At 37.6% G+C, this 22,744-nt stretch overlaps 1 protein-coding gene across 1 annotated transcript in view; it reads left to right on the top strand.

Annotated features, from left to right (window-relative positions):
- ntsr1 (neurotensin receptor 1 (high affinity)) overlaps positions 1 to 22,744 on the top strand; it is a 78,747-nt gene that overhangs the window by 47,750 nt on the left and 8,253 nt on the right. Inside the window, exon 3 of the mRNA XM_007250798.4 lies at positions 11,935 to 12,019. Within this exon, the coding sequence (XP_007250860.2) occupies positions 11,935 to 12,019 (85 nt within the window). The remainder of the gene's footprint in view (positions 1 to 11,934; positions 12,020 to 22,744) is intronic.

Raw genomic sequence — 22,744 nt, forward strand, 5'->3', positions numbered from 1 at the left:
CCCAAGGTTCGGTACTGGGACCCCTTCTCTTCTCCATATACACCACCTCTCTTGGTCAGGTTATCCGCTCACACGGATTTTCCTACCATTGCTTTGCTGATGACACCCAGCTATACCTGTCATTCTCACCTGAAGATCACTCAATTTCTGCACGGATTTCGCAGTGTCTCTCTGACATATCCTCATGGATGAAGGAGCATCACCTTCAATTAAATCTCTCAAAGACTGAACTTCTGGTTATACCAGCAAAACCATCTTTTCAACACAAATTCTCTATAAGTATCGACTCTCTCTCTCTCTCACCGACAAAGGTTGCTAGGAACCTGGGTGTCATGGTTGATGACCAACTCTCCTTCACGCACCATGTGGCCTCAGTTGCTCGGTCCTGCCGCTTTGCGCTCTATAACATCCAAAAAATTAGACCGTTCCTGACGCAACAGGCCACCCAACTCCTGGTGCAAGCGGTCGTCATCTCACGCCTCGACTACTGCAATGCCCTGCTAACTGGCCTCCCGTCCTGTGTAGTAAAACCACTCCAGATGATCCAGAACGCAGCAGCACGTCTGGTCTTCAACCAGCCAAAACGGGCACATGTCACCCCACTGCTGATTGAGCTCCATTGGCTACCAGTTGATGCTCGCATCAAATTCAAAACTCTTACAATCGCCTACAAGGTGATGACAGAACAGCTCCTTCCTACCTGCACTCGCTCCTGAAGGCTTACGCTACCTCCCGGCCGCTGCGCTCCTCCAGTGAACGTCGCCTCGCTTTGCCAAACAAACACTCACACAAAGCAATCCAGACTGTTCTCATACGGAGTTCCCCAATGGTGGAACAAACTACCTTCCACTACCAGATCAGGAGAATCTCTCGCTATCTTTAAGAAACTCCTGAAGACAGAGCTCTTCAAAGAGCACTTACTCTCTTAACACCTCTAACACACTAACTACTTCTAACCTCATTTCCTTCTTCCCCTCCTTCACTCCTCTATCCTATTATTCCCCTTTGTCCTCCTTTTATCCCCATCCAAATATGTTTTTCCTTTAAACTTATTTTACATTGTACTTGACTATTGTAAGTCGCTTTGGACAAAAGCATCTGCCAAATGTAATGTAATGTAATGTAATGTAATGTAATGTAAAAATAGGGAAGGAAGTGGGAGGAGTGAGGGCATGGATCAACTCCCAAAACTAAGCTATAGTACATAGCTCCACTTGTAGATTAATACTAAAATCATACAAACTATTTTAATAAACAGAAAAGTCTTAAACAAACCAGAATATGTTTTATATTTTACATTCTTCAAACTAGCACCTCTTTCTTAGGTGACAGTTTTGCACATATTGGTTGATTTTTCTCAGTCAGCTTTTTATGTGGTATTAACCTGAACTTGTCAGAATTTAATTACTTGAATTTCTTGTCCTCTTAATGCATGGGGTTCTCAACTGGTCTCAGCCTGGGACCCACATTTTCTCATGGTTATTAAGTCGCGACTTTTTTAGAATACAAACCAAACAAATTCATTTAAAAATAATAATAATGGTAATAATAATAATTAAAAACCCATTTACACATAACTTAAAGTTAATTTAATTTAATTTATATTATATTTTGTGGCATGAGAATAACCTATAACATAATAACTATGTGTATAAAGGTCACTACAATACAATTAAAAATCAAAACTACACAGAATAAGGCCACAAAATTTGGTAACACTTTACTTGGATGGTCCATTTGATGGCCTCTTTGATGCTCAACTGACATTCAACTAACACTCAACTACATGTCTATTAAATGCAAATGAACTAAAAGTTGAAAGTTAAATGATTCTCTATTGAATAAAACCCTACACTCAACTCTGACCCAAACGCTAATCTTAATATTTTAGGATTGGGGTTAGGGTTAGATTTTAAGCTTAGGTTAAGGTTAGGGTAAGGGTTAGGTGTAGGGTTTGATTTTATGGTTGATTAAGGGTTAAAGTTAGGGTTAGGTTCTATTTTGAATCATTTACATTCAACATAGGGTTAAGTTCAATTTAATGGACATTCAATTCAGTGTTAGTTGAATGTCAGTTGAGCATCAACAAAGCCATAAAATGGACCATCCAAGTAAAGTGTTACCCAAAATGTATTTTTTCGCTTCTCTGCATTCAGAGTGCATTAGTAAGAAACCCTCTGTCTCTTTTTTCCCTCTATATAAAAGTCAAGTATAATATATATATATATTTTTTTTTTTACAAGTTGCAACGTGTCTGTGACCCACCAGTTGAGAATTATTGTCTTAATATGTTTAAGAGGATCAGTTGTAAAGCTGTGAAGAGGTAGAGTTACAGATATACAGTGAATAGCCCTATTTGAATAATGTTCTAATCCAAATTATGGTAAGAAATACTCAACTAAGTAAGAAAAAAAATACTTAAAAAAAATGAAGGTCAGTCATTACAAAAAAATCTAGAAATTTGAAAGACCATCAAAAACGTTATGTTACGTACGATGAAACTGCTCTCATCAGGACCACCCCAGGAAAGGAAGACCAAGAGTTAGCTCTGTTGCACAGAATAAGTTTAGCAGAGTTACCAGCCTCAGAAACTGCAGGTTTACAGCATCATCTATAAGGGCTACCTAAATGCTTCACAGAGTATTTGTTGGTTTGTTTAACACTTTTAACACAAAGAACAGTTAAAAGCCTAACAAGAATGTGTGTATTTCAGCATTAAAGCTTCACTACATAAAAGCTGTATAATGTTTTTAACAAGAGATGAACAGCAAGATCCACAGCCCCAGCTGTGTTAAAACCTCTTAACTCACTTTATTTTTCCTACTTTCTTTTCTCTGTAGTGCATCAGAGGCGTAACCAGTTTTTAGTCTTTTAGGAACATGTTTAAATTGTTGAAAAATAAATGTGATTTCTCTATAGCAGTGGCTCACAAAACCTTTAGACTACAGGTCTGGAAAAAATAAAAGACCACTTCAGTTTCTCTGATTTTGCTATTTATAGGTATATGTTTGAGTAAAATGAACATTGTTGTTTTATTCTATAAACTACGGACACCATTTCTCCCAAATTTCAAACACAAATATTGTCATTTACAGCATTTTTACATTACATTACATTACATTACATTTGGCAGACGCTTTTGTCCAAAGCGACTTACAATAGTCAAGTACAATGTAAAATAAGTTTAAAGGAAAAACATCTTTGGATAGGGATAAAAGGAGGACAAAGGGGAATAATAGGATAGAGGAGTGAAGGAGAGGAAGAAGGAAATGAGGTTAGAAGTAGTTAGTTTGTTAGTAGTTAGAGGTGTTAAGAGAGTAAGTGCTCTTTGAAGAGCTCTGTCTTCAGGAGTTTATTAAAGATAGTGAGAGATTCTCCTGATCTGGTGGTGGAAGGTAGTTTGTTCCACCATTGGGGAACTCTGTATGAGAACAGTCTGGATTGCTTTGTGTGAATGTTTGTTTGGCAAAGCGAGGCGACGTTCACTGGAGGAGCGCAGCGGCCGGGAGGTAGCGTAAGCCTTCAGGAGTGAGTGCAGGTAGGAAGGAGCTGTTCTGTCATCACCTTGTAGGCGATTGTAAGCACTTTGAATTTGATGCGAGCACCAACTGGTAGCCAGTGGAGCTCAATGAGCAGTGGGGTGACATGTGCCCGTTTTGGCTGGTTGAAGACCAGACATGCTGCTGCGTTCTGGATCATCTGGAGTGGTTTTACTACACAGGACGGGAGGCTAGTTAGCAGGGCATTGCAGTAGTCGAGGCGTGAGATGACGACCGCTTGTACCAGGAGTTGGGTGGCCTGTTGCGTCAGGAACGGTCTAATTTTTTGGATGTTATAGAGCGCAAAGCGGCAGGACCGAGCAACTGAGGCCACATGGTGCGTGAAGGAGAGTTGGTCATCAACCATAACAGCCAGGTTCCTAGCAACCTTTGTCGGTGAGAGAGAGAGAGAGTCGATACTTATAGAGAATTTGTGTTGAAAAGATGGTTTTGCTGGTATAACCAGAAGTTCAGTCTTTGAGAGATTTAATTGAAGGTGATGCTCCCTCATCCATGAGGATATGTCAGAGAGACACTGCGAAGGTGAGAACGACAGGTATAGCTGGGTGTCATCAGCAAAGCAATGGTAGGAAAATCCGTGTGAGCGGATAACCTGACCAAGAGAGGTGGTGTATATGGAGAAGAGAAGGGGTCCCAGTACCGAACCTTGGGGAACCCCAGTGGATAAGGAGCGGGCTGAGGACAGCTGTCCTTGCCACGACACCTTGAACGAGTGCCCAGTGAGGTATGATCTGAACCATGACAGCACATTATCTGCGATCCCCATGTTTGAGAGTATAGTTAGGAGGAAGTCATGGTTGACCGTGTCAAATGCGGCCGAGAGGTCCAGCAGAATGAGCACTGAGGACTGTCCTGCAGCTCTGGCAGTTTTCAACGCTTCAGTCACAGACAACAGAGCCGTCTCGGTAGAATGTCCTTTTTTGAACCCAGATTGGTTCTGGTCCAGAAGGTCATTCTGGGAGAGGAAGCCAGAGACCTGATTTAAAACTGCTCTTTCTAGTGTTTTAGAGAGAAAGGGTAGCAGTGAGACCGGTCTGTAGTTGTCAACCTGGGCGGGGTTGAGAGAAGGCTTTTTAAGTAGAGAAGGCTTTTTAAGCATTTATTTGCAGAAAATGAGAAATGGCTGAAGTAACAAAAAATATGCAGAGCTTTCAGACCACAAATAATGCAGAGAAAGCAAGTTCATATTCATAAAATTGTAAGAGTTCAGGAATCAATATGTGGTGGAATAACCCTGTTTTTTAATCACAGTTTTTATGCATCTTGGCATGTTCTCCTCCACCAGTCTTACACAATGCTTTTGGATAACTTTATGCCACTCACTCCTGGTGCCAAAATTCAAGCAGTTCAGCTTGGTTTGATGGCTTGTGATCATCCAGCTTTTCAATTTGGTAAAATCAAAGAAACCCATACATTTGTTTGGTTTCCAGAGCTCTATATGCCACACATGATCAAGCTGTAACATCAAAAAGTAATTTTACACTAACACACCTATATACATCGGCAAGATACAGCCTCCACAAATCATGCCAGAACTTGCCCGCTATTGCAGTCTGTGAGCGAGCATAGTAGGATAATTGAATATTTCTGTTTCTGGTCAGTGCAGTATAGCCTAGTGAAACAGTGATAAAATAAATAAAACAGAAGTGCATGGTAGGTAGTGAAATAGGATATCTATATGGCTACTGTAGTATCTTGAGCTGTGATGCCATGTAGATGCATGAAATAAGTCTTCGCTGATACTGTTCTTTGTATATAAGAACATTTATTACAGAAAAAAGAATAATTAGTACAAAAGATAACAGCATCATTAACAAGCAAACCGGTTTTGCAGGGAGAGAGCTCTTTTCCCAAATCTGATCCCAAGCTCTCTGGCTGGAATTGCTGAAGTCCAGCCTTTATGTTTGAAAAACACCTCACAGCTGGAAACACTTAACATACGCTCCTATAGCGCACATACATAGAACATACACAAGTTAGTCTGAAGCAATGCATGGCAGGGGAAAGAAGTGCTCCCCCACACTAGCCTATGCTTGAAAAAACAAATGTGTTTAAGTTAGGGCTAACTCCATCTGTTCCCTGTGGTCCAGTGGTCATTCTGTGTGGAAAATATATATGATAATGGTGAATATGGTGAATATCCCATGTGTTTACAACTGTGTATGCTCAAATATACGTCACTACATTTCCTTGAACCCTAGTTGATTAGTTTGCTATTAATCTAATCTAATGTAGAAAAAGTTATGCATTTATTTACTGACCAGATGCTTTTGCTTATATTACAGCATTCCACAGGGTTCTAGTGTAGGGTCTGTAAAAGTGCTGTTAATCATTTTAATACTGAGGTAATTTTAGGTCATCCTTTCTTCAGGCGGTCCTGATGAGTGCCAGTTTCACCATAATATGGATCAGAACATTACTCAAATAGGGCTATTCACTCTATACCACAAACTGATGCTCTCACAGTTAACACATTAAGAAGGAAGCTGACTGCAAAATGCTTAAATGTGAACTTTTTTTTTTTTTTTTAAATAATCCCATGTTTTTCTTAATGAAGACCATAAAAAAAAACTAAAACACTGAATTTAACCCTCCTGTTTTTTTTTTTCAATTGCAGTCCGAATGCAAGAATTTTATCACTGAGTCGAAGTGTGAAATATTTTTTATTGTCATTTTGTCATTGTCTTTCTGCATGACACACCTTATCTTGAGATTTAGTTTACATGCATCTTGGTGTGTTCTCCTCCACAAGTCTTACCCACTGCTTTTGGATAACTTTATGCCACTTCTGGTGCCAAAATTCAAGCAGTTCAGCTTGGTTTGATGACTTGTGATCACCCATCTTCCTCTTGATTATATTCCAGAGGTTTTCAAATTGGTAAAATCAAGGAAACTCATACATTTGTCAGCGGTCTCTTATTTATTTCCAGAGCTGTATATGCCACAGATGATCAAAATGTAACTTCAATACATGTGGCACACACACCTATATACATAGGCAATAAACACATACACACTAGTAGTCAGTAGTTCGTTTTTTTACTTAAGACTTACCAGACCAGTGCTAACATCCTCCTCTATATAATCTTTTTGGGAATCAGCTGCTGTGTGGAGCAACACTCTAAAGGCTAAACTGATTAGTGAGCAGATGAATCGGATGTGGTAGCAGCCATTACAGTCCAGCAACAAATATCATGCACGCATACTAAGTGGGTCAGTGAGAGAAAGAAGAAGAAGAGCCGGTCTGTCCACCACCTGTCCCCAGACATCACCACTTTCCTACAAAGGCAGTTGATTGGTGATACAGTGATAAAGCAGTTCCTCTCAAAGAGCTCTCGAAGCAAGCTGCCGTACTTCATATCTCCGAGGTCATTCTTATTTCCTGGAAGACGGTCAGAAAAAAGGGAAAGGTGTTGTGGTTTTGTTCGCATTTTGCCTGCTGATCAAAGGACCTTAATCCTTTAGAGCCTGTATGAAAGCTCACATCACTTCATTGCTTTCAGGACTGTATTACTGTCTTAATAAGCATCAGCTTCATATGACCCAAAATATAACCATGTGGGACTCCAAAATACAGCTCTAGAATATAATCAAGAGGAAGATGTATGATTAAAACCATCAAACCAAGCTGAACTGCTTGTATTTTTGCTCCAGGAGTGGAATAAAGTTATCCAAAAGCAGTGTGTGTGACTGGTGGAGGAGAACATTCTAAGATGCATGAAAACTGTGATTAAAAACCAGGGTTATTAAATCTTTATGAATATGAACTTGTTTTCTTTGCATTATTTGAGGTCTAAAAGCTCTGCATCTTTTTTTCTTGTTTCAGCCATCTCTCATTTTCTGCAAATAAATGCTCTGAATTAATTTTTATTTGGAATTTGGGAGAAATGTTGTCTGTAGTTTTTAAAATAAAATAACAATTTTCATTTTACACAAACATATACCTATAAAAAGCAAAATCAGATAAACTGATTTAGAAACTGAAGTGGTCTCCTAATTATTTCCAGAACTGAATATAAGAAACCAAAATGAATAAATAATATAATCCACATTAATCATATAACTGCATTGTGGATGATAATAGCTGTATTAAAGTGTTATTACTGGTGTACAATTACTTACTATTATCTTATAGTGTTGTGAATGCACATTAATTTGCATGCATTAGCCTACTCCTCTCACTTTCAAACACACTGTTAGGCGCTAGTTTAAAACCAAAGAAAAGAATCCAATTATCCTATTGCTTAATCAGTACAGGCTCATTTTAAACCATCCATCCGGACAGTCCTCTGTGATTTTATTCCCGTCTGGAACAACCATGTATGTGTTTTTCTCAGACATCCTCTGAGAAAATTAAAGGCTGAATTATCTACCGTTTTACGCAGAACTCGCAGTGGTCGTAAGATGATATTTGTCCCATCCGGACGCACATCTCTGAGTTTTATCACCTCACGTTTAAGAAAATAGCTATTTGTCCACTGCCACACACCGTAATTACGCTTCAGGTGCGAGTTTCCATGGTGATCCATGTAAGCACAACAGCGAGAGGAAATAGAGCTACTGAACGCGATATCATGTGGCTGAGAAAGCAAAAAAAAAGTTTTTTTTTTCAGTTTTTTTTGCAGTCCGGATGCAAGAGTTTTATCACTGAGTAGAAGTGTGAAATATTTATTTCTGCATAAATGTGACCTTAAACATCAGATAAAGAGAACACAGTTAAACAAATAGGACAAAAACTATACTTATACTTGGTCATTTATTCATTGAGGAAAATGACTTGTGTGTAGCAAAAGTATGTGAACCTTTCAGCTTTCAGTATGAGGTTTAATCCCCCCCCCCTTTGCATAAATAACTATAACTGTTGCTCAGTCCTTCACATCGGATTGGAGGAATGTAAGGCCAGCACTCTGGAATGTTGGTGAGTTTCCTCACATTAAGTGCCCACTTCAAAAACTTTTCACTGCCTTTTAATTGTATTAAGGTCAGGACTTGTGTCTTGACTTGTCCATTCCAAAGCATTAACTTTATTCTTCTTCAAGTCCTGATCTTGATCCAATCGATATCTTGCTTCACATACCCGCTTACAAATATGAAATATTAGATAATTTTCCTTGGTCATAAATAAATGACCAAGTGTAATGTTTTTGTCTCATTTGCTTAACTGGGTTTTTTATCTACCTTTGAGACTTGTGAGAAAATCTGATGATGTTTTATGTTCACATTTATGCAAAAATTTTGAAAACTCTAAGTTCTAAAGTTAACATTTTCAAGTCCCACTGTATATTTGGTGTCAAAAACTGCATAGAAATGTATTTAGGAAAAAAAAAAAGATAATGGAGTCAAAAGCTATTTTTTTTATCTGTAAAAAATAAATTTTAACCCAATTAAACCCAGAAGGCTCTCTGCTAGGAAAATAAAATATATTAGCTTTTAAATTCCCACAATAATACCCATCTAGTTTTAAAAAATATACCTGAGTTGGCTTTAGTTTTAATCCAATGGATAGAATAGAATCCCAAGTGTAAGCAGTGTCCAAACTAATAATGATACGTTATTCTGATAATAATGATATGAAATCTACGCCAGAACATGACTTCTGATCAGTGGCAGGTAAGCAGCTATTGAGCTGAGCATGTAATGTGTTATTCATCTCAAGCAGGCAGTCAGGACGCATGAAGATGTATTAACACATGGTGACCCTGATTTCTGTGATCAAAGAGCACTTTAAGAGCACACATGGGAGATTGAATAGGAGTCTAAGTGGTGTTGAGTGTACCCTCATTTATTTTAAACATTTTCATACACCCTCATGAACCATAAATTGCAGGCACTGCCATACTTGTCGAAACATTGTATTATTTGCCTTGGTGTGTATCGTTGCCTTTTCACAGAGTGGGATGTCAGTACAAATTTATCAGTTCAGGGGAAGTGTGGAGGTGCTCTTGTGCTGGTAAGACAGGCAAATCAAAAGCCCCATGTGAATCCCAGCAATGTGCATGATTTTATAACCCACCTTCTCTTGCAATTGAGATTTAGTTTATTCACAGGAGTTCGGACATTTTCATTTACAAGTGTGTGTGAACCTCTACGATTCACAGTTAGTTTGAAAATGAAATTAGAATATTTTAAACGTTTAAATTAAACGTGTTATGTTTGGAGAAAGGAAAACCCTCTTTCGCAATGTTTTTTTTTTTGGACAGCAGTGGCTTCCTCCGTGGTGTCAGTCTTTAGCTGACACTCTAGGATTCTTCCTCACCTCATTGATCATTCTGCGCTGTGCTCTTGCAGTCATCTTTACAGGACCACCACAGCTAGGGAGTGCAGCAACAGTGCTGAGCTTTCTCTTTTTTCATTTGTAGACCGTCTGTCTTACCGTGGACACAGGATCAAGGCTTTTAGAGATACTTTTGTAACCCAGCTTCTTTCCAGCTTCACACAAGTCAACAGTTCTTGAACGTAGGTCTTCTAAAAGAGCTCTTTTGTGCGAGGTATGATTCACATCAAGCAATGCTTCTTAAGAACAGCAAACTCAAAACTGGTGTGTTTTTTTATACGGCATGGCAACTTTAACCTTTAACTTTAGCACGTTCAATCTCATCACATCCTGACTCTAATTAGCTCTTAGAAAAGTCATTAGCCTAGGGGTTCACATACTTTTTTTTACCCCCTTACTGTGAATGTTAGCATGTTGTGTTCAATAAAACCATGCAAACATATATATTTTTTTGTGTGGTATTAGTTTAAGCAGACTGTGTTTGTTGTCTATTGTTGTGACTTAGATGAAGATGAGAACTCATTAAACCCAACACCAGGAAGGTGAATAACACACAATTAGTGAATCCACACATACACAAACCCCCACATACAGAAAAAAACTCTAATAACCACACATACAAAGAAACATACAGAGCATGCACTCTCTGGTTACCCAGATTTAGATTGGTAGTAATAATATAAAGCTCTGGAAAAAATTAAGAGACCACTTCAGTTTTGAATCAGTTTCTCTGATTTTGCTATTTATAGGTATATGTTTGAATAAAATGAACATTGTTGTTTGATTCTATAAAATATAGACAACATTTCTACCAAATTCCAAATACAAATCAATATTTAGTGGAATAACCCTGTTTTTTAATCACAGTTTTCATGCATCTTGGCATGTTCTCCTCCACCAGTCTTACACACTGCTTTTGGATAGGTTTTGCCTGCACTCCTGGTGCAAAAAATTCAAGCAGTTCAGCTTGATTTGATGGCTTGTGATCATCCATCTTCCACTTGATTACATTCCAGAGGAACTCCCAACAGCTCTCAATCAATCAATCAATCAACCTTTATTTTGACTCGGAAGTACTTTGAGGGCAACCCTCATTTTCAATGTAGCCGAGCATTTACAAAAACAGGGATTAACATGACAAAGAAAATAAGAGCTAAATTTAATTCTTTTAAAATAACAGTAAATAAAATATAAAAATAGGTAAAAACAAAAATTAAGAATTAGAATAAAAAATAATAATTATAATAAAGCTTTATTTAATTGATAAAAAATAAGATAAAAAGATAAGATTAATACAACAAAAATTAGTTAAAATGAGCTAAAACTGACTTTTACATAATACAATAAAAATACTAATAAATAAATGAACAAAAAAAATTTAATCAATAATAATAAAAATAATTGTAATAATAATTAAAGAAAATCAAAATAAGTTAAAAAGCAAAAATACAAAAATATTATTACTAATAATAATAAGAAAATAAGAAAATAAATAAAAATGAAATAAAAAAACTAAAAGAAGAACTAAAATAAAAAAATAAAAGTTATGAATAAATAAGATTAGGTAAATCAGGTACAGGCTGTCTGATGGTGGTTAGATATTAAATATTTAAACTGTTTTGAGTTAAACACATTTTAGCGAAATGCTTTAAAAGGAATCTCATCAAAATATAAAGATACTTTATAGACAAATCAGTCTATCTGTCTATCAGTATATCTGCAGAGTAAGGTTTCACAGACTGGTTCAATCGCTGACCTGGTCTGATTATAATCATTAAAGCACTTATAGTGAGTTTGGACATCATTAGTCTGCGTTCTGAGTTCACTTCATTAACCATCTGGGAAATAAATTCATCTGCTCTGCTCAAAATGATGCTCATCACTTTATATATCTCTCTGAAAAATGAGAGAACACATGAGCTGGCATGGTCAAGCAATCAGGCCCTACTAAAAATTCAATTTACGGTTATTGATGCTCATTATTCATCACCAAGAATCTCTTTAATAAGTGCTAAAATGTGTCTTCCTTAGATCCAACAAAAAGACAGAAATCTTTAGCCTCTGCCTTCACTTGTTTTCCTTCTTCTTTCTTTATTATAGGCGCTGTGGTTATTGCCTTTGTGGTCTGCTGGCTGCCCTATCACGCCCGACGACTGATGTACTGTTATGTCACCGATTGGACAGAGTGAGTATTTTTAGAGCCTATTACAGGCCTTGCACTGGACAGCGTCTACTGGCGGCTCATTACAAACAGACCTTTACATTGTAAGTCACTTGTCCGACAATAAAAAAGTTCTGGGGTCAGTTTGAACGCGGTCATTTTTGAAGCCTTATTTCCTGAAGCTAAACGGGCATTTGCTCGGACAAAAGAGTGGCGTTTTTTGGCTGCGGTCTATAGAGAGCTCACAGCAAAGTGGAAGCCGGGGAAACGTCTTCAAAGCAAATGGAAAACTAGAAAGCTTTTTTCTCCAGCAGAAAGTGTATTTTCTTTGATTCACATTGCAACTGACTTGTCTATACTCTGTGCTCACAAACACAGCCTTTTTCCTGGCAGCTGTTGTTACACTGGACATGTTTTCTACAACACTGAGAAAAAAAAAAAAATACAGTCAGCTTGGGCTGGATGAGCTCGGGTGGCGCAACTGTCTAAGAATTGTCTAAGGTGTCATCTTCAGTAGATAAGGAGCAAGTTGCAGAACTACCACACCCAGCATGTGGACTGAAATAAAAGTCTAAGTAGTTTCTAAAAACAAGACCAATAGTGTGTTAATATGTCAATCTAAACACATGTGGTCACCTGGTGATGTAGGTCTTTAGGTGCAAAGTTGTTCTTGTACAAAAGTGCATTTTTATTCCCACTTTACAAATTTTGTCGCTGTTATATAAAAATGTTTTGATATACAGTAGCTTCCATCTGGCAGTTACTGTATTCTTTACATCCAGAGGTGTCAGGTAACAAAATAAGTACAAATATTAAAAAAATACAATAGGTCTCTCTGACTTGTAGATGCATGCTGCCTATGAAACTTCTCCACAACCTCCATTGTCTGTAGTAGCTGATAAAAGAAAATATTCAGAGAAACGAGTCGATCGGGAAAAGCACCCGTGTCTACGTCAACCCTTAGGCAGAGCAAACAGCGCTAGAAGCCGCATGGCAGTTTGTTCCTGTGTTATTTGTGCAAACAACACATCAGTGTTATATGCTTTGCCCAGTGATTCAGAGCTTAGGAACAAATGGTGAGAATTTGTCTGTGGAACACCACCAGCGAAGTACAATTGAGATAGTTAGGTGTGTAGGATATTTAAAACAGTTCTGTTTACACTAGTCACTTAGCTAGCTAGCTATCTGGTGTGATAGCAGAGGTGAGAAGTCCAGGTCCAGAGAGTAAAAAAGAAATCCACCTTGTGGGTTTTGTTCCAGCTGCCTGGGCAGCTCTGCAGCGGCTCAGCAGCAAGTAACTAAAGTAACTATAGGTTTAAATAGGATCTCCGGTGGATTTCTCGTTATACAGAGACTCTAAGACTAGGTCAGTGGCTGAACTGCTCTTAGCAGGGCGTTTTAAACATGTTGTAAAGTAACATATGACATTGCAAAGACTGTTATTAGTCTAAAAATGTCTTAATTTAGACTCGAAAAACCCTATCCAGATAAATCTCTCCATAAAAAAAATAAAGTGAATTTGATTGTGGTTGGATGAGAAGTATAAACAGACACCATTCCGACACCCTATTGGTTTATATGTGGTTTATTTATCACACCTGCACATCACATCATGTCACACTCCAGCAAGAACATAGCAGATGTATGTAGTCTGGTATGAAGGTAATCTGTGGCTCAAGAGACTCAAGAGATTTTAATATATTTGCATAAACAAAAATATATATATATAATTTAAAAAATTAACATTTTAACATAACATTATAGTCGTTATAGTTTTTAGACAAAATGTGGCGTGACCTAAGCTTTTGTCCTTAATGTCATTTTTCTCCTTTATAAAATTACTTTTATACTTTAAGTAGTTTTGAAAGCAGTACTTTTACTATTTTTCTTGAGTAAAAAGCTTGAGTTAATTCTTTAACTTCTACAGAAGTATTTTAATCCCTTGTATCTTCTATGTATTTTCTACTTAACCCTTGTGTGGTGTTCATATTTTTCTTGCTCGTTTACTTTGTTACTTGTATTTAATTCAGCAAAATTAAGTAATTTTACATTAAAATGCTTTACAGATGTTTTTTTTCACCTAAATTGCAAGCAATATAAACAGCTTACATGGTTAATATTTGCCCTTTACCTTTCTTATGTTACATTTCTTTTAAAAAGTGCTACACTTTTTTTATTATTTTTTTTAATAAAATGTAAAAGAAAATGAATTTAACTCAAGATATGAGTAGAACATTTGTTTAGTTTCAAATTTACACATGAAGGAATGTTTATTTACCCTTGGCCAAACATACTGTATGTAATATAAATGTGTGTGTAGGGGGGGGGGGGTGTACAGTGTGTGTTTATCGAAAATGTGTTTTTATATATGTTTTTCACAAAAAATGAACCAATGCCAATGAGTTTGAGTTAGAAAAAATATTTTTTTAATATCATTTGATGAAAAATGAAAACGGGTCCCACAGACCCGAACACCACACACGGGTTAAGTAATGAATGTAAAAGCTTTTTGTGAACATTTGTCTTCTAACATCTATGGGTCACCTCTCTGTTGCCATATTTTTCTTTTTAAAAAAAGGCGTGTTACTCTACAGGCTGTTCGGATTTTCTGCTCAGTTTTGTGTTAAATTGGTTTTGGTTGATTCAGCAAACTGCCACAAGTGTTAAGAGGCTTTCTGTGAGCAAACTGAACCAGTTTCATTCTCAGCAGTGTAATCTGGGCATTTGCATAAGCTGTAGGGTGTTCATGGCTCTTTAATAAGCCTTAAAAAACAAGCCTTAATTAGTTTTAAAGTCTTTTAAAGGATTTTTTACTCTCACAAGTGTACCTTCTTCCACATTTTGCTGCACATCATATGTCTTTTTTTTATTCAACAATGGTTTTCTTCTTGCCACTCTTCCATGAAGGCATTTGAATTTGTAGAGTGCGAGACTTTTAGTTTAGTTGTCCTGTGGACAGATTCTCCCTCCACCTGAGCTGTGGATCTCTGCAGCTCCTCCAGAGTGACCATGGGCCTCTTGGCTGCTTCTTGGCCGACCAGTGCTCTTTTTGCTCGATGTGTCCGTTTCAGTTGTGGAATACTTTTTCCTCAATTTTCCTCATTTTTGCATGATGGATTAATAGTGAACATTGAGCAGTGCTCTCAGGGATTCTCAAAGCTTGGAAAAAGTTTTTATAACCTAAACTCTGGTAACTTCTCTGGTTGGTTCCTTGGTCTTCATGATGCTGTTTGTTCACTAGTGTTCTCTAACAAATTACAGAGGCCTTCACAGAACAGGTGTTTATATTTATACTGTGACTAAACTATACTCTAATTTGGACTCTATTAACTAATTAAGTGACTTTTGAAGGCAACTAATTGCACTAGATTTATTTTTTTAGGGGTTTCAGAGTAAAGATTGCTGAATTGTTCGTCAAACTTTTTTTTAGATTTTTATTTTTATTATGTGTCTTTTATTTTCTCTGTTTTTTTTTTTACATATATTTAATTAATATATGAAGAGTTTGGTTCCAAAACCTATAAATCCATTTTTATCAATTAGGCTGAAAACCACCGTTTTCTGTTTCAAACTATCAAATACCATACTAAAGTTAAAATAACACAAACAAATCAAATCAAGATTTTAATATTTAAAGATTTATTTTTAAAAAATATATTTTTTTTTTTCGCAAAACGCAATAAATCCATGCCATGTTTTTTTTTTTTTTTCCAAAATGTCTTATATATCCTTTGGCATCAATAGAATTTTTTTTTGACTGAAAATGTGCAAAATACAATAATATATAACAGTAAATTGTACATCTGAATATTATAGTTTGACCAAAAAATGCTAAATTTAATTAACGAACAAGACATTAACACTATAAAATCCCCAAAATCACGTTACATTCATGTGCTGTAGTGTAGTGTAATGTGTAGTGTAGTGTAGTGTGGTGTAGTATAGTGTGTATTGTGTGTGTGTGTGTGTGTGTGTGTGTGTGTGGGCGCGTGCTATGATGTTTACATTCTATAGCTCGTGGAATGCTGCACTGTGATTGGATGAGGGGAGATGTGGCGTTCTGGGGGAAATCAAGACGCGTTTGTTGCGTTTTGGAAAGAAAGAGAGAAAGCAGGGCAGAATTACACGGCGGATGTGGCGTTTTGATGAAAATTGAATATTGGCTTTTCAAGAGTGGTCACATAACATTCTGATTCTGGCTCTAACTCATTTTTTTTTTTTAACGGCGTTTATCGCGTTTTGGAATCAAACTCTTCATATATTGTAAGGTAATTTTTAAAATTAGCATTTATTTTATTTATTATTATTTATATATTTGTCCTTATTATTTCTAATTTCTTATTAAATGTTTTTAATTCCTTTTATACTGTAAATGCTCGGCAACATTGTACATGAGGGTCACCCTCAATGTATTCCCGAGTGAAAATAAAGGTTGATTGATTTGATTAAAATTTTGAAAACTATGTATAGTTTTTGTTTCACTTTACAGTTATATACTACTTTGTGTTGTTCGATCATTTAAAATGTCAATAAAATACATTGACGTTTGTGGTTATGAGATGACAAAATGTAAAAAAAAAAAAAAAAAAAAAAGTTCAAGTGGTATTGAAGCCATTGTAGTATTTTTTTAGATTGATGGGATCTTTTGCTGATGTTCTGTCATGCTTGTCCGATCTTGCCACCAAAGAATGCTTTTTCCAGCTACAGTTATTATACGTTCGACGTTTGTCTCGAGAGCCACATTTGAGTACGGTAGCTGGAAGCCTCCGCAGGATCCTGAATAAACGGCTTTTCAGATTCTCTGCTATTATCACAGCAGACGACGGCCACGGCTCTGTGAATTGACGGCGTTCCAAAGTTCTCACGACAAGCGGCGCTGACTGTGGATGAATGGGGTGGAAGCTAATGGCTGTTGTAGGCTTTTTTCCCCTCTGTGCTCAATGGCGAGGCTGTAAATCTCTCATGTTCTCTTTTTGCTTTTTGCCAGTCCATCTCTGCAGGGTTCCTCCACAGTCAGCCCGGGCACCGCAGCATCGCATACATCAAACAGCGCTCCCCTGCTCCAGATTAATCTGGATCATTCGGTGCTATGGAGGAAAATTGGCCCGTTTCTATAAATGGCACAGTGCTATTCATCTTGACATTTGAATGATATGATGAACGGTTTGAAATGTGCTTTTTAGAAATGTGAACTCCATAAAAGATGCACAGGAAGGGAAAACATACAATATCCTGATATATGCAGTATTGTTTCTGAACATATTCAGTCCTTCTTTCGCCTTGCAGATTTTTTTCTTCTTTCTTTCATCCTATTCTTCAATGGTCACTTGGATCACCTGACCTGATCCACCACAAAGCATGTACAATGGTAGATGGTGAATGTTGCTACTGGTCCGTGTCACACATTAGCCTGTGTCTCTCCTGTGTTTTTCCCTTTTTTGGTTTTCTGTGCTCTTGCCCTGTTTTCCTGTCTTGTGTCCCCAGTTTTTTTATAGTCCTGTCTCCGCCCTGGCCCCACCCTATCCATTAGTGTTGTCACCTTGTGTCTTGTTTGTAGCCCCACCCCCTCATTACCTGTCTTCACCCTCCCTGTGTATAAATAGCCTAGTGTATGAGTGTTTGCTTGTGGAGTCTTTTGTATCTTTGTGACCGTATAACTGTGAATAGAGTTTGTGTTTTGAGTTCCTTAGTATCTTTTTGTTACTACGATCCAGGTCTGTTGTTTTTGTATTTTCTAGTTGTTCTTTGTTTGAAGTTTTTTAGTTTTCCTTGTCTTTGTCTTAGTTTAAAATATATCCTAGTCTTGTTTTTCTAGTCGAGTTTTTGCGTTACCCGTGTTTGTTTTTAGTTTTAGCTTTATATATCTTGTTTGTTTAATATATATATTTGTAATATATCTGCACCTACGTCCATCTCCTCTCATCCGTGACAGTACGAGTGATTAAGGGCGTTTTTACACCTGTAGTTGGTTTCTCTGGTCCAAATCAGTTGATGAGTTCGTTTACTTGGAGTGTTTTCTTCCTCTGTTTGGTTTGGTTTCACATAGACATAAATGTACATTTACAGTTACATTTAAGGTATTTAGCAGACGTCCTTATCCAGGGCGACTTACAACAGTGCTTCGATGGTACTTCAAATGTCCAAAGCTAGTTTGTAGACTAGGATCAAGAGATACACAAAGCTTGATCATGTTTAGAACCCTAGGAACCTTTTTTTACACATTTTTATTTTTTGATTAGTTTAGGAACTCTTTAAAAAGATGAGTCTTCAGTCGACGTTTGAAGACCGCAAGTGACTCTGAGTGACAGTGACAGTTCTGACAACAAGTGGAAGCTCATTCGACCACCTTGGTCCTCCAGCACAGAGAAGAGTCGGGATGTTTGTTTTCTGTGGGTTTTGAGGGATAGTGGTTCGAGGCGAGCCGTACCGGAAGCTCCAAGAGCCTTTGGTGCAGATCTGGCTTTGACCATCATTGCCATCAAGTATGAAGGAGCTGGTCCGTTTTTTGCCTTGTAGGCCAGAGTTAGGGTTTTGAATCGGATGCGGGCGGCAACAGGAAGCCAGGGGAGGGAACGCAGCAAAGGAGTCACATGACTGAACTTCGGAAGATTGAAGACAAGTCTGAATTAATTGTAGTGGTTTGGTGGCTCGCAGTGGAAGACCAGCCAGTAGAGAGTTGCAGTAGTCAAGTCTTGAGATGACAAGAGACTACACAAGCACCTGAGTGGCTTCCTGAGACAGAAACGGTCGAATTCTTCGGATGTTGTACAGGAGAAATCTGCATGACCGAGTCAGATTTGCAATATGGCTCGAGAATGATAACTGGTCGTCCATTACTACACCAAGGCTTCGCGCTTCTGCCGATGGAGTGACCAGTGAGTTTTGGAAAGAGATGGAGATATTGTGATGAAGGCTCGCAGTTCCTGGCATAAACAGAAAATCAGTCTTGCTGGGGTTGAGTTTTAGATGACGAGAACTCATCCACGACGAGACGTCACGGAAACATGCTGAGAAACCTGAGTATTGGAACTAGGAAAAGAAAGGATTAGTTGATCAGTGTCATCAGCATAGCAGTGGTACGAGAATCCATGAGAAGATATTATTTCACCCAGAGTGCGAGTATAGAGTGAGAAAAGAAGAGAACCAAGCACAGAGCCTTGTAGAACCCCAGTGGAGAGCCTGCATGGAGCAGATGTTGCCCTATGCCACGTTACCGGTCCTCCAATGCAAACCACTGCCATGCAAAGCCAGTAAATGCACCAATAAACCACGCAAGCAGGCTGTGTCCTCTGACTGGTCAGAGCTGTCTGGAGTGGGAGTAAATATACATAAACGAAAAAAGTAAAAATAGCGAGAAGATTCTATGTTCCAGCGCATATATCTGCGCTTTTAAACACAGTGTTTGGACATGCAGCGCAGGTACAAACGTATAAACTTCATTTTGCTCATTTTTCTCAACATTGGAATGTTAAATATGTGCAAAAAAACGTTTAATTTTTCCTTTTAAACATTAAATATATAAATCCCAGGACTACAGGATTCTCAGTAATGCGTAATGCAGTGCGCTACTGTGATGGAGTCATTTGCTACATCCAGGTAGTTGAGCCCAACATTTAGAAATCCTTCTAATCTCCTTCAGCTCCGCTACACTTGTTTAAGTCCTGTTTGAAATCAGTGTGAGACTGCTCACTGTCTCACAGCAGTGTTCTCACATGTCTGAGATTCATTTCCTCAGAAACACGGCTCGGGTTTCCTCACTTTGATCAGAACGTCGTCTTACAGGCTTAACTCTTTCTGGTCAGACTGATCTGCCCTCAGTCTCAGCTGAAGAAGAATACTTAGAGGACAGAGTAATACAGAAGACTCTTCTCTATATCTGAATAATCGAATAAATTAGCACAGAAGAGGAACACATGTTTTTCTTATTTATGCCAAGAAGACCCATATGTTTTTTTATTAACCATTAGAATGCTACTGACGGATTTTCTGTCCAAAATCGCACCTTGTGTTCTCAGCTTAATTACTCAGGAATCCCTTCACACATCAACATAATCCATATATGGTTAGAAAGGGCAGAACTTAAAAATAGTGATGACATATAGAGAAAACACCAAAAGTGAGATCTCCTTCCCCAACCAATTATTACATGTATTATTATATATTATTATTCTATGCTATTTCAAAAGTGACTCAAAAGTGTCCACAGAAAAAGTGTGAAATTACCTGCTTTACTCAAACTAAAGCTAGGTATGCTGCACACTACTTTATATATTTTGTATTTTACTTGCACATTTTTAATAAGTAGTTATTTTGCACTCAACATTTTTATTTATTTAGACTAAGACGTTTACATTTTTGTATATAGTTTCTTTGTGTGTCCTGATCAAAATACTGAAAGGCACAGGCTGCTTTATTTTAGTTTGTATTTTGCCAGTCTTTGCTTTTATTTGTGCCCCGCCCACCTGTGAAAAGTGTGCCAAAACTCAGAAGCAACAAACTGAAGCAGAAGCAAAGGAGAGATTCCAGAAGCAAACGTCTTTAGCAGAAAAATCCAAAACAGTGCACAGAAAATTAACAAAAAAACAAACATGAAAGCAACGACACAATCTAAACTAAAATAATAAAAAAATAAGTATATTTTAAAATATATATTTGCTATATATTTCTTCTCTTTCGATTTTGCAACATACAATTCTTCCTTTAGATTTTTTTTAAGTTGGTTGCAGATTTTATTTTTTTTTACGTAAAACTTTTGGCACAAAATTCACTCCATAGTATCCAGCATTTGAACTTGTTTAAATGTATGATTTTTGTATCGCACCATTTATTATGAACTGAATTGCATATGGTATCATCTGAGGATTGACACCTCTGTTATAGAACAACACATAAACACATAAAAAATTGCTTTAGGAATTTAACAGTGCCTTTGTTGCATTATCCCCAGGAACTCATTACCGCAGCACCTTTGCTTTAGCAGGTTTAAGGCCCTGATCTACACATTATGGAGGGTTTCAGCGTCTGGTTCTTGAGTCTGATAAGGTGTCTTCTGATCTTAATTCGGTCTGGCATGGTGTTTTGAAAGGAAGCTCATTTTGGAATCAAATTGCTTGGAATTGAACGGATTGGTTCCTTCCAGCTCAAGCTCGAGCAGCAGGGAGATTGCTTGGCAGGACTGTGCCCTGACATATGTTCATTAGTGTGAATCACTAGAGTGGAAAGACACCGTTGTATTCTAATGCTTCACCCAAAAGAGAAGGTGCTCGCCAGTGGTAAATTAAAGCTGGAGCTTGTCTAGCGTGGGGGATCGTTTCTGAGCTTGGACGGTAGCCTGTGGAACTATTGATGGATAGTTCAGGCTCTCTTTGTTGTTTGGAAAAAGGACTGCCTGTAAGAAAAGATAATAGGTTGGATGTTTTGGAGAGAAAAAAATGCAGAGGAGCCAGAGGATAAATGAGAGGCGTATAAAAGAGACAGTGATAAATAAAAGAAGGAAGTGAAAGAGGCTGATAAGATGACATTGAAAAATTAGTGGACAGTCTTAAAAGGTTAACATTAAAAAATATACAGGCGTTTGACAATTAAAAACTGAAACACCTGGTTTTAGACCACAATAATTTATTGTCCTGATGGACAGTTCTGGTGGAAACAGGAAAGTTGAGGTGCACACTGAATTCTGCCTGAATCCCTTTCAGACAGCTTTCTCTTGCGTCCACAGTCAATCCTGTTAGATGAGGTTGGTCCTTCTTGGTGGTATGCTGACATTACCCTGGATACTGTGGCTCTTGATACATCACAAAGACTTGCTGTCTTGGTCACAGATGCGCCAGCAAGACGTGCACCAACAATTTGTCCTCTTTTGAACTCTGGTATGTCACCCATAATGTTGTGTGCATTGCAATATTTTTTTAGCAAAACTGTGCTCTTACCCTGATGATTGAACCTTCACACTCTGCTCTTACTGGTGCAATAATGTGCAATTAATGAAGATTGGCCACCAGGCTCGTCCAATTTAGCCGTGAAACCTCCCACACTAAAATGACAGGTGTTTCAGTTTCATTGTCCAACAGGCTTGTGCAATAGTCTAGACGACATGGGCATTGGTGAGGAGAAGCAATCATGATGCATTCAGGTTAAATTTACATGTATATTCCGTATGATGCTTTAATAATGCAGCCTTTGTGAACTAAAGAAACGGAGGCTGATTAGAGGTCAAGTCCAAAAAGCAGGGGTTTTTTTTCCATAGGTCTGGCCATTGTTGAGAATCATTTCATTATAGTCTTATTTATCTACTCAGAAAGTAATGCTTTTCAGTGTTGAGATGTTCCCAGGAATGAATTATGTCCTTTTGTGTAAAGCCTTGAGTTTCTTTTTTTTTTTTTTTTTTTTTTTTTTTTTTTACGAAGAACCACTCTGGCAGAGTGGTTCCTCAAATTCACAGAGAGTATATCCTTTTTCAGTGGATCACAACTCAGTTTGGGTTTCTTTCTTAGGATTAAAACCTTTCCTGCATTTTCCTTTCTTGTTCTCCTCCTCTGGTCACTGAATAGTGAAGGTAGTTAAATGTGTACTGTATTTTTCGCATTATAAGCAGTGTTGGGCACGTTACTTTGAAAAAGTAATTAGTTATAGTTACTAGTTACTTCTCCAAAAAAGTAACTGAGTTACTAATTGAGTTACTCCACTACAAAAGTAACTAGTTACCAGTAAAAGTAACTATTGCATTACTTTTGTGTTACTCGCCCCCAA

Source organism: Astyanax mexicanus, chromosome 13, assembly GCF_023375975.1.
Source record: "Astyanax mexicanus isolate ESR-SI-001 chromosome 13, AstMex3_surface, whole genome shotgun sequence".
NCBI classification, from domain to species: domain Eukaryota; kingdom Metazoa; phylum Chordata; class Actinopteri; order Characiformes; family Acestrorhamphidae; genus Astyanax; species Astyanax mexicanus.